General features: G+C 39.3%; 1 protein-coding gene across 1 annotated transcript; it reads right to left on the bottom strand.

Moving 5' to 3' along the window:
• Positions 1-164: 164 nt before the first annotated feature.
• Positions 165-10819, bottom strand: DDX20 (DEAD-box helicase 20). Its single transcript, XM_081322620.1, has 11 exons — positions 10511-10819; positions 8983-9077; positions 8254-8422; positions 7517-7631; positions 5033-5175; positions 4686-4824; positions 3955-4013; positions 3266-3348; positions 2385-2490; positions 2203-2304; positions 165-1406 (listed from the first exon to the last, which is right to left on the bottom strand). Exons 1-11 carry the CDS (start codon positions 10701-10703, stop codon positions 319-321), a joined length of 2292 nt encoding a protein of 763 aa, XP_081178746.1. The 5' UTR covers positions 10704-10819; the 3' UTR covers positions 165-318.
• Between the last annotated feature and the right edge of the window lie 2217 nt (positions 10820-13036).

Genomic DNA, 13036 nt, shown 5'->3' on the forward strand with positions numbered 1-13036 from the left:
CACAGGCGACGTGGAGAAGCGGAGGGGAGGAGCCTGGCCCCGCCCCATTCTGGGGTGATGGCATGTGTGCCCACAGGGACGGCTCCACGTGCCACCTGTGGCACGCGTGCCATAGGTTCGCCACCCATTCTAATACATAAACACAACATTGCAATAGCTACTAACAAAATGACATTATTTCTTGTCAAGTTTATTAGCAAAATGATTTGATTGAAATATATACAAAATCAAATGAAAATTACATAGAATACAAGTCACTTAAGATACCTATACATAAAATATCATTTAGGTATGACGAGACACACACTACTATTAATATTACCTATCTTTCTTCAACAGCTCTTCCAGGTAGATTGCATTGGCATGATAAGCAGTCAGCATGTTTAATGGTCTCTGATATCTTTGGTAATATAAATGAGAAGCTTCGATATAATGCTTCCGCCATGCCCGGTAATATCCTCTCCAGTATTCTTCAGGACTTAAATTCTCATTGTGAGGAAAAGGAGCGTTTTTGCTTTGGGATGCCTCTTCTATAAATTCAGTCTTGAAGGGGTGATTGGCGTGATAGTGGTCACGCTTGATCTGTTTACTCTGTTTCACGTTCCCTTTCATCTTCTTTGGAATTAGAAAGGTGTCTTGAAATTGCTTTTGCTTAAGGGCAGGACTGGATTGCTGAAGATGTATCTCATCTGTTGGCAGTATACTATTATCTCTTTGCTGCATAGAAGAGGTCTTGATGCAGGACTGATTCTCTTGGCTACATATGGATGATTCAGAACTACAAGACCTACTATCACTATCATATTCTCCAGCCAATGTCCCAGTTGTTGCTGCCACATACTTACTGGATTCCATTCCTACTAAATCTAAAGAATCTAACTGTTTATCTTGGTTTCTAGGGTTTACATAAGTTCTTATAATCTCTACATCTCTCTCCAAACCTTCCTTAATGAAATATTCATAATCCTCAATAAATTCCATCATGCTCCATATGCAGACAGAATCCTCATTCTTAAAAGATGACAGGCAAGGGATTTTAGGAAGCATGTTCTTTAAACTTTCTTTGTCCACCTGTTCATTATTGTGCACTGCAGATTCACAATCAGGTTCCACTTGATGTTTTCCCAGTGGGATATTTTCATGTTTATTTCTATTCATTGTTGTTTTGGGATGTTCTGTTCTATTTTTAAGCAGCTTTTGTTTGAAACCTTGTTTTGGCTTGGCTACTGGAGAATTATCACAAGCAGTGACCTCTGTACTAGCACTTATTGTTGGGTGTTGCCTAATCCCTTCTGGCCTTTTAAATGGCAACAGACATGTATGAGGAGATGCATTGGGATATGAAACAGCAGTGACTTCTACATGCCCTCCTTCAAAATGTTCCAGCAGCTCTGGTGGCAAAGTTTCTTCAAGGAAAAGAAAAATAAAATCAGCCATGAGTGACTGAATCATCTGATAACATACCATAATTTCAATGTTTAAATTATTTAAAATCTATGTTTTTATTTTTCAGACTCCACTATCTTAAAGTGAAAAATTCAGAATCTGGAAACACAAAACTTAAGTGAAGCATGTTTTAAATACAATACATAGCAGATATACGTTTAATTGTTACAAGTATTCATTTTAAAAGGAGGAAAGACAAACAAAAGCATTGCCAGATTGTACACAGTGATATAGAACAAATACAATGATATAATTCAATTCCTCTTACCTCTCAAAGTGCAGGCTAATGAATTTGGATGTCATTCCTGATACCCATAAGAAAATATTCTCCATCCTCTAGTAAGTGTAGTTAGCTGCTAAAATTAACAGAATTTCTCTCTACCTTGTTTTAAACCAATTCCAAACATACTTTTAGTAGGTAAAGTGAACTGTTTCTCTAGCACCAATGTAAAATGTTCAAAGTGTTTGTGATAACTTATTGTACAATTGTGCAACTGACAATGAAAAATATTCACATTTAGTTATTTGCAATATGCATTGATGTTCTTCATCATGTGAAATGTGTAACTCCAGTAATTCCTCCATTGAAAAAAAAACTTTCATTAAATATTAGGATTCTGAGAAAAAGGACTATAAATGCATAGTTAACAATACACTAGTACACTATTACCATTTAATTGTGATCATCTCTGAGACACCATTTTCAAAGGCACTTTAATTCATAAAATTATGATTATGTACAAGAATAATTCTTACCTGGTAAAGAAAGAAGCTGAAGATTACATTTTTGTGCAATTTTCATCATCATATTTTCTTCCTCTCCACGACAGCAGTATGTCACAGCTAATCCTAAAGTTCCTACAATAAAGCAGAGATTAAGATCAGTTGGACAAAAAATTGGCCCATTTTACAAAGTAATAACTCAAAAGAGTGTTTACCAAAGCGTCCAGCTCTACCAATCCGATGCATATATGTTTCCCAATCCAAAGGCACATCTAAGTTAACAACCAGATTCACCTTCTCAGCATCAATTCCACGGGAAGTCTGCAACAAAAGAAACAGCGAAGTGTTTATGAATAGGAGCTAAGCCAAGCAAATTAGAGAAGTTGTCTTCTCAGACTTTTTTCCCCACATTACAATGCTATAAAGCAGGGGTGTTAAGCTGCCGGAACCATGCCAACCCCATTGCCAGCAATGGAAAGTCATGATACATCACGACACGTCACACGACATTACGAGTTTGACACCCCTGCTATTTGACTTGGGTCAAATGCAAGTGCTCCAGTTCAAAAAGAGTTTCCTTAATACAACAGGCTACACTCTATAAAAGCATATGCTTGTAAAAGTTCCACTGAGGACAGCAGGCACTATCCAGAAAAAAAATCAACTGTATTTAGAAATATTCAAATATTCAATGTTTATTATAAATTAGATTTAACGTTTATTATAAATTAGAATTAAATCTAGAGTTAGTATTGTATCTTTCTCTTGCTACAAATACTGCAAAAATGGTGTAGTAAAATGCAAAAGGAATAGATAGATATGGAAAACTTCAGATATGAAAATTTTTATATAATAATGCTCTATTGCTGGAAAACAGGATGTTAGTTATGGTTAACATTTCTAGATCCCTTGGATTAATCTTGTATTAAGTAATGTTTTTTTTTTTTTTTTAAATTTTTTATTAAATTTATTATTTAAAAACATTGGACACAGTACCAGCGAGCTGACAAACCTTTTTGTCTACAATGTTTAAATATATATATATACATGTATTAAGTAATGTTATTAGCTACAAAAACTAACTAGGAGAACTAACCAAATCTGTTGAAATTAACACTCTGCAATGAAACTGCTTCAGCTTAGCCATGGCATCAAGTCGCTGGTTCTGATTCATACTGCCTAGAAAAGCAAAAATAAATAAACAATGAAAAAGAAAAGTGAAGGAAATACATGAACTGAATTCTTAAGAAAACTGGCTGACCTCCAACTTGAAGAAAGCAATAACATTTAGTCATCAGTAAATTTCAATAAATTTATATTTAACTGTCAGGCAAGAACTTTTTGGCAAGAATGCTGAGAGCAGAATTTAATTTAAAACATTTAAAGTATACCTTAGAAATGAACCTGGTAAGAATATAAAAAAATTGTTAGAAAAGAAGTCTAGGGTCACATAGCTAATTTTGTGCCCGAGATGAGACTAAAGCTCATAGTCTCCCATTTTCTAACAATGATGCCCTAACAGTACGTTTCTATTTCACAATGGAATTTCCAGTCAGTGGGTTCAACACCTTGCACATGCTCAAATCCGCACCCATCTCAAGAACAGACATTCCAGGAATAGTGAGAGGAGCACAAGAAGGTGAATGGGATTACAACTGGAAAACTACATTAACACTGTTATATTTACTCAGGAGGAAAACTTACTGAATTTACAGGCGTGTACCTTTAAAAATAACAAATTTTGTATACACAATGCTCAACAAAATAACAAATCTACAAGCTTACCTGAAATACACTCAGCAGGAAAACCTTTGGATGACAATATATCTGCCAAGTGTTGAGCTCTTTTAAAATAAAAAGAGAAAAATAAAATGTCAGAGACTTCTATATACACACATATATTTCCTGTCATAATAGTTTTCTTCGCCAGTTATTTAAATTGAGAAGAATGTGGCAGAATATTAAACAAAGTGACTACTTAGATAAAACCATATTGCTTTTTATGAAGATATTACACTGTGAAAATTTTTTCTCTGACAGCTTCATCTGCTCTATTAGTAATAAACTCTTGATTTTTTAATTCATTAAAATGAGGCAGATTCTTTTAAAAAAAAGTTTTTTAGAGAAGAATATTGAGTCTTATGCAATGTGCTTAGCTTTTAATGATCAAACATCTCAGCTCTATAAATTAAGGGGCCCAGCAGTCTTAACTATATTTGCTAGGGCTATGGATGCTTTGAAAATGATTGGAAGACAAGCTTTCACCACACAATCTCTATGCTACTTATTAAAACAAAAGTCTGAAAAAATGTGAGTTGCTTTACTGAATAGTAGGAATACTGTGCATGGGTGAGGACCAAAGCACTTCTTCCAAACATTTTTTAAGCAAAACCCTAATCCTTTTCTTTTCCCTCAATATTATATGCATTTGACATTCACTTAATGCACAACTACCAACCCCCCAAATTTTTGTTTGAACTTTTTCAGATTTAAAAACAAAATAAAATTCAGAATACCGGCTATGTAGATTTGAAAAAACCAAGGCCTGGTTGAACGGTATTTTCCTGAAAAGCTCCTGTAAATGCTCAGCCTTCTCCTCAAAGATTTTATGAGGTAATGGGTAAGAATTCACAACTTTATAGTATTGCTTCAATCCTAACCAAAACAGAAAAGGCTTATATATCATATGTAAAATCAATGACTTGACAAGGATACAAATTTAACAATATATTTGCACCACAATATATGGTTGTAGTGTTACTACATAAAACAGTTGCACAGAATATGACCTATATGATGCACATTTAATCATCAATTCCATAAATACTGGATATTTGTACAAAAATAAAAATAACTCATTTACCAATGAGACTTGGGTCAGTAGGATTCAGCTTCACAAACGTTGGTTCTCTCATGTATTTAGCCAAATTATTAGCTAAGGATTCAGGGTAGGTGGCTGAAACTGCCAACATCTGCTTATTGGCTGGTAGAGAAGAATAAATCCAACTACGATATGAAGGGAAAAAAAACCACAATTCACAGTAAATATTTTGGACCAATTAATGTGTGTGGGGGCAGGGCATGCATATACACTCATATTAATTTCAATTGCTTCAAATATCAATAAGCAGTATTGCATGGATGATCTATGCCAGGGGTCGGCAACCTTAAACACTCAAAGAGCTGTTTGGACCCCTTTCCTACAGAAAACACCGGGAGCCACAAAACCCTGCTGCTTCCCCCCCCGCCCCCAGCACTCCACCGCTACTGCTGCTTACCTCCCCTCCCACGTGGAGCACCCTGCCACTGCTGCTTTCTTCCTCTACCTCCCCTGCACGGAGCGTGCCCTTTCGCCAGTTTTCTTTCCCAACTCCCCCACATGGAGTGCCCTGCTGCTGCTTTTTGTTTTTATCTCCCCTGCGCGGAGCGCGCCCTGCTGCCACTTTTCCCTACTTCCGCTGCGCAGAGCGCCCTGCTGCTACCACTTTTCCCTACCTCCCCCACCAGAGCGTGCCCTGCCACTGCTTTCCCCTCCTACCTCCCCCATGTGGAGCATGCCCTGCCACTGCTTTTCCCTACTTCCCCTGCACGGAGCACCCTCCTGCCGCCGCTTTTCTCTCCTGCCGCCACTTTCACCTACCTCCCCCATGCAGAGCACCCTGCCACTGCAGCTTTCCCCAGCACCAGAGGTGGAGTTTGGGAGGCAGCAGCAAGGCATAGCCCAGGCATGGCCCAGCAGCAAAGCTCATCCTTCCCACTCAAGAGGCCCCCAATGGCTCCTCAGCTCCATCCGAGTTGAAGAAAAGTGGAGGCGCAGCAGAGGAATTGCTCTCAAACAATAAGAGCCAGGTACGCTGCTCACTCATGTGCGCCCGCCTTGAGAGCAATCCCGCTGCTGTGCCTCCGCTTTCTTCAACTCGGATGGAGCAGAGAGGGGAAAACGAGGAGAAGAGCATTGAGGCTTTGTGCCAGCCAGCCGGCCAAGTGAGGGGTAGGTCAGGCAATGGTGGCTGGATGGGGGGATCACGGCCACTGGGGGGAATCTGAAAAGCCTCATGGCAGTGGAATTGGCAGCTCCCTCCACCTGGCCTGTTTCCCCGGCTCCATACAAGATGCTTGGCAGAAAACACCCATTCTGCGTCCCCGATTGGACCCACACAGCACTTTCTTTCCAGCTTCGACGTGGTGCTCCGTCACTTCCTCCACCGCCCTGTGCAGACTTACAAACAAAAGAAGCTTGTGGGCAGTCCCACAAATTTCTTTTATTTGTTGGACTACCCACAAACTTCTTTTGCTTGTGGGACTAAAAAAAATTTCAATCAATTTCAGCTTCACAAGATCTTTTTTTCCGTGAGAAGTTGGAATTGATTGAACTTTTTTTTTAGGTGGCGAAGGACTGGGAGCCACAGCAGAAGGATGAAAGAGCAGCATGCGGCTCCGGAGCCGCAGGTTGCTGACCCCAATCTATACCATGGTCTTCAAACTTGGCCCTTTTATGACTTGTGGACTTCGACTCTCAGAATTCCTCAGCCAGCGTGCCTGGCTGAGGAATTCTGGAAGTTGAAGTCCACGTGTCATAAAAGGGTCAAGTTTGAAGACCCCTGATCTATACAATATGGATCATCCATATAGATGATTACATGGATATCCAGTGCAACAAAGATAACGGTAAGTATAAAACAGTTTCACATCAGAAGATATTGCTTTATGATGTGCTTTGCTGATTCAAGTAAAGATCTTCAAAGCAAAACACTAAAGTATATCAGCAATATGAAAAAGTACTAAGAAATTAAAAAAGAAAATACTGAGGAGTGACTCTAACGCAGCCAAACTTTGCCAATTCTGGCAGGCAAAACAAAAACTCTTATGATAATGTGCACGGAGGCAGTATAAACAATGGTGGTCATTCGTATTCTTAAAAGTTTTGCCCCAGCTCCTCAGAAAGACAATAAACCTAAGGATGACAAGACATACAACAATCTGTTTCATTTGACTACCTTGCTAACCAGGATGCTATTATGTCCAAGCACTGAGAAAAAGAACTTAAAGTGAGATAAAAGGAAGTTTATCAAATAACGGCTCCCACGTTGTGGAATATACTGACCTCAGAGACACATGGCCCCAATTCTCTTTGTATTCTGGAAGGTCTTTGTTTCTTTGTTATCAAGTAGGCAGTTTACAAATACTGAAAAATCCCTTAGGCACAAAACTTAGGCCTTTCCAGGATTACATTTTAGATTGTACTCCCATATTTATTCCAAGCCTATTCATGAATTTCTCAGACTGTTATATTTATGTTATATATTTATATTTACACATAAAAGAAATTATGTGTAATTACACTTACTTGACTTGTTCCTGGAAGCTGCCTTCTTCTAGAAGCTTGTCTGCTTCATCAAGAATGAAAAGACGAATGCTGGATGTATTCAAATAGTCCAGCTCTATAAGTTGTTTAATGCGACCTTGAGGAAAAAAAAGAAGCAATAAGGAAGAAAAGAGCAATGAAACATAGGTAGAAAGTCCTTGTTTAGCAACCACTATTTGAACGAGCATCTTGGTCATTAAATGAAGTGGTCACTAAGTCAAAATAAAACTGTGCTTATGATCTTCAGTTTTTATACACACGTGAAAGTTGTAAATCCAAAGACTGATCACAGTTACTTTTTCCTCACAACTGTAGTGAACTGTCACTAAACAAGTCCTGCTAAACAAGAACTACCTGTAGTTTCTCCAGATTAATGTGTACAATGTTGTTATTCACTCCTTCACGAGGCTTATATATCATTTTTTCACCAGATATTCAATACAGCATATATAACATCCTTTTTCCAATAATCTTGGGACATAGGTTGAGACAAGTGATAGACAACTAATTAGCACATAGCAACCTTCCATTGTTAAAGAATGGAGCTGAACTTGTGTGACCTAGTCTAAGAAAAAAAATCACATTAGGTCACCCTAATCTAAGTATTGTTTTCTACAATAAGTGAATATTATTTTTTTATTTCACACAGATGTAATCTGCTAGTTATACAGCACATGAAATAATGAGATTAAAATATCACAAATGCAATGTTTCCTTACCAGGAGAGCCTACAGCAATATGACACTTTTTAAGTCTCATTTTATCTTGATTTAAAGGAGTTCCTCCAATGAAGACATGACATTCCAAACCTTCCATTTTGATCCCAATAGTTGTAATTACTGCATGTATCTGCACAGCAATCTCTCGGGTAGGAGCCAAGACTAGAATCTGAAGCAAATATAATTTTATAACCTGACTGTGGAAAAATCAACTAAAATTGAAATTACTCTTCTCAAATCAGCCAATAAATATAATTAAATGCTTGGGGGGAAAAAACTAAAAGAAAAATATCTTCCACACCACATCAAGCTCAACCTCTACTGATTCCTTGGATTATTTCATGTAGCTTTCTTGGCAACGTAGAAATGATTTAGCATTGTCTTATTTGAATGTTTCTTCTACTTATTAATCTAGCCAATTCTAAAATTTTGGTCGAACACCATCTAGGTTTTTGAGATTATCCAAGAATAACCCTCCCCAAACACAAACAATCTAGAATACTAATCTTCAATTTAGAAGAGGTCAGATAATCAGTAATTGATTTCATTAATTGCATTTATATAGTCAGCTAGAAGAAGACTCAAGTCAGGAAATTTTGACATAAACACAGGTAATGTTACGAATATACTTCTCAAGAACAGCACGCAGAACAATATTACTACAGCTGATTGTTATATTTGCTTTTGAGATGAATGTTCCTGTCTGAATTTAAACACTATTGCGCGTACCTGAGTCACTGAGCTTTCCAAGATAAGGGAGTCAAGTGCAATAGTAGAAAACACACAGGTTTTACCTGTGCCTGATTTTGCTTGCACAATAAGGTCTAAAAGACAAATAAAAGTTATACATGTCAGAAAAATCAAAGATAACTTCTGAAAGTCAGAACAAAAAGGTTACTATATATAAATAAGGACAGTGTTCTTTCACCAGTATTTGGGGCTGGGAATACAACTAGGATTCCCTGAAAGCTTAAACTGCACCAGTTTTCTTTAATAAGAAGTCCTCCTAATATTTCTGTTACATACAAATAGTCTTCGACTTACAATTCATTTAGCAACTGTTCAGTTAAAACAGCACACAAAAAATATATATTTTATAACCGCTTTTTACATTTACGACTGATGCAGCATCCATAGTCATGTGATCAAAATTCAGAGACAGCTGGCAACTGGCATGTATTTAGAACAGAGGTCCCCAACCTTTTGGGCACCAGGGACCGGTTCCATGGAGAAAGGTTTTTCTGTGGACCAGAGGGGGCGTTGTTTTGTGTGTTGCCTGCATCCTGCGGATGGGGCTTTCCTTATTTGTGCAGACTGATTGCTAGCATGCCTGGGCCTTGGGGACCCAATTTAGATGGTTGCAGTGTCCAGGAATCATGTGATCACTTCTTTGTGACCTTCTGACAAATAAAATCATCAGGGAAGCCAGAGTCACTTAACAGCCCTGTTACTAAATAGCTGCAGCGATTCACTTAATTGTGGCAAGAAAGGTCATAAAATGGGGCAAAAGTCAATTTACAACTTTCTCGTATAGCAACGGAAATTTTAGGCTCAATTTTGGTCGTAAAGCGAGGTCTACCTGTATCGCCAATTACACTGGAATCTCTGGAGCCCATCATAGATATTACTTTCTCTTGAACTCGTTTGGAAATGTCACTTAACAGCCCTGTTACTAAATAGCTGCAGCGATTCACTTAATTGTGGCAAGAAAGGTCATAAAATGGGGCAAAAGTCAATTTACAACTTTATCGCATAGCAACGGAAATTTTAGGCTCAATTTTGGTCGTAAAGCGAGGTCTACCTGTATCGCCAATTACACTGGAATCTCTGGAGCCCATCAGAGATATTACTTTCTCTTGAACTCGTTTGGAAATGTCACTTAACAGCCCTGTTACTAAATAGCTGCAGCGATTCACTTAATTGTGGCAAGAAAGGTCATAAAATGGGGCAAAAGTCAATTTACAACTTTATCGCATAGCAACGGAAATTTTAGGCTCAATACACATAAGCAGAAACACAAGAAATCCATAACTGCACCCCCAATGTATTAGGCTGCAGTAAATTCCAACCAGTTATCCTTAAAGCGATGCGCTTGCTTGATACAAGAAAGGTTTTCTAACCGCTGAAGAGCCAGCCTGCAAGAAGAGGCGCGGCCCTCTTCCAAAAGTTTTCACCTTTCCTAAGCATGTTTGTCCACTCATAGATTTACACCGCCGCACCACCGTAGCCCGAAGCCTCCCTACAACCCCCATCTCACCTAAACCGCAACGGCCTAGCGGAATAGCTTTGAGCTGCACCGGAGAGGGCCTTAAGAACCCCGCCGCTTTCAGCCCTTCCAGAACTGGGGCTGAAAGAAGCAGCGACCCAAAATCTTCAGGCCCTTCCAGGAGGACATCCCGAGTACGCAGCCACGTCTCCGCCATCGAAGGAGCCGCATCCGGCGCTTCCATCTTGGACTGCAAGAACGCCCAACATCTCGCGAGAAATCAAGCCGGCGTTGGAAATAAGACGCGAGTCGTCGCTAGGCCGCTGTAGAACGCGCGCGCCAACCAAACAAGGGAGACGAAACCATTTGTTGTAAGCAAAAAAGAGAAAGAGGAGGGAAATGTGTGTGTGTGGGGGGGGGGGTTGGTTGGAAATGATTGGTCCACTCCAAGAGGATGAAACCATTAAAGAAGGAAAAAAGGGGGGCAGTGGAAGGGAAAGTCCACTGCTTTCGAAAGTGGAGGGTCGAATGAGGGTTCGGTGTGGTGGGCTTAATGAAGGCAGGACTCTTGAGATGAACGGGGAAAATGTGGTGCTAATGATGCGCGAAATTGATGTTCCACCGCAATGGAATAAATACATTCCGACACAAATAAACATAAGGATCAAGTCTCCTTCCAGTTGGCCTCGATTCCCAGAGATACCATAGATACGCGTTTACTATGTAGATCAGGGGTCTTCAAACTTGGCCCTTTTATGACTTGTGGACTTCAACTCCCAGAATTCCTCAGCCAGCAAAGCTGGCTGAGGAATTCTGGGAGTTGAAGTCCACAAGTCATAAAAGGGCCAAGTTTGAAGACCCCTGATGTAGATAGTGTTTACTGAGCAACAATATGCAAGTGTTTTATCCATGCCATCTTCCGGGCTTTTTTTCAAGTTCTCAGTTTAACTTGCCCTGCTGGGTTTCCTAATCTATCGAGCCCGAAGTGGTTGATTTGATTTGATTTATTATATTTATATGCCGCCCTTCTCCCGAAGGACTCAGGGCGGCTCACAACAATAAAAACTAAAAAAGAACATGAAAATACAAAATTTAAAAAAGAATTAAACAGTAGATACGTTCAATACATAGTAATTTAACCCCATAAAACCAAATTTAAAACCATAGGCAGTCCAGGCCCTATTGTTGAAACATCCATGTCTTCAGGTCACGGCGAAAGGACCGAAGGTCAGGTTGGCTTTTCGAGGTCACCTGTAATTGACCAAAGGCTGCACATTTTATCTCCTCTATCTCGTTTCAAAATTGAACTTGAGTAGGGAAAGCAGGCAACAACAAAAAAATAGCTGCACATGATTTAATATTCTGCATTACTAATTCGAAGTGCGAGAAGCTCCCCAGGAAATAGGCATTGTATCATTAACTTTATCTTTATTAGACTTATATACCGCCCTTCTCCCGTAGGACTCAGGGCGGTTCACAAGGTTTACAACTGAGAAGAGGGTTTTTTTAATAACACTTAAATTCCGTTGCTGGAACTAACTTTAATGAAGCTAAAAATGTATATGTATGCATAGATATAGATCATATACATTACAACGATCAGAGATTCAACTGATGCCTCCATTTCTATCTCCATTATTTTTCCCCCCTGTATTTGTTTCTAGAGCACAAATAACTTTGGTTTTCTTATTCTTTCTTTAACACCCCCCTCTAAAAAGAATAATGCAAATCACAATACATTGCTATTCTTTTTACAATTGCTATTTACAATTACTATTTTATAACTATAATTTATAACTATGGCGCTGGAAGATGAGCCCCTCAGGTCAGAAAGTGTCCAATATGCTATTGGGGAAGAGCAGAGGGCTAGTACTACTAGCGCCAGAAAAAACGAAGCGACTGGGCCAAAGCCGAAAGGACGCTCAGCTGTGGATGCATCTGGTGGTGAAAGGAAAGTCCGATGCTGTATCTATTCTCCATAGGAACCTGGAATGTAAGATCCATGAATCAAGGCAAGCTGGACGTGGTCAAACAAAAGATGACAAGACTGAACAGTGACATCTTAGGAATCAGCTAACTAAAATGGACAGGAATGGGTGAAATTTAATTCAGAGGACCATCAGGTATACTACTGCGGGCAAGAATCCCTCAGAAGAAATGGAATAGCCTTCATAGTCAATAAATGAGTAGGAAAAGCAATACTGGGATACAATCCCCAAAATGACAGAATGATCTCAGTGCGAATCCAAGGCAAACCATATCACAGTAAAGAATTGAGGCCTTTGAACTATGGTGCTGGTGAAGACTTGTGAGTCCCCTGGACTGCAAAGTGATCAAACCGGTCAGTCCTAGAGGAGATTAACCCTGACTGCTCTTTAGAAGGCCAGATCCTGAAGTTGAAACTCAAATACTTTGACCACCTAATGAGAAGGAAGGACTCACTGGAGAAGAGCCTAATGCTGGGAAAGATTGAGAGCAATAGAAGAAGGGGACGACAGAATGATGTGGTTGGATGGAGTCACTGAAGCAGTAGGCGTGAGCTTAAATGTTTTCCAGAAGGTGGTAGAGGACAGGAAG

This window comes from Vipera berus (assembly GCF_964194415.1).
Source record: "Vipera berus genome assembly, chromosome: 3".
NCBI lineage: Eukaryota > Metazoa > Chordata > Lepidosauria > Squamata > Viperidae > Vipera > Vipera berus.

What these genes read in the sequence shown, in the direction of transcription:
- DDX20 (XM_081322620.1), bottom strand. Translation starts at nt 10,703, where the DNA reads ATGGAAGCGCCGGATGCGGCTCCTTCGATGGCGGAGACGTGGCTGCGT. An exon ending in TGGAAAGCTCAGTGACTCAG is followed by an intron (nt 8,423 to 8,982) that starts GTACGCGCAATA and finishes TATTTGCTTCAG; the next exon opens with ATTCTAGTCTTGGCTCCTAC. An exon ending in TTTTCAAATCTACATAGCCG is followed by an intron (nt 4,014 to 4,685) that starts GTATTCTGAATT and finishes TTATTTTAAAAG; the next exon opens with AGCTCAACACTTGGCAGATA.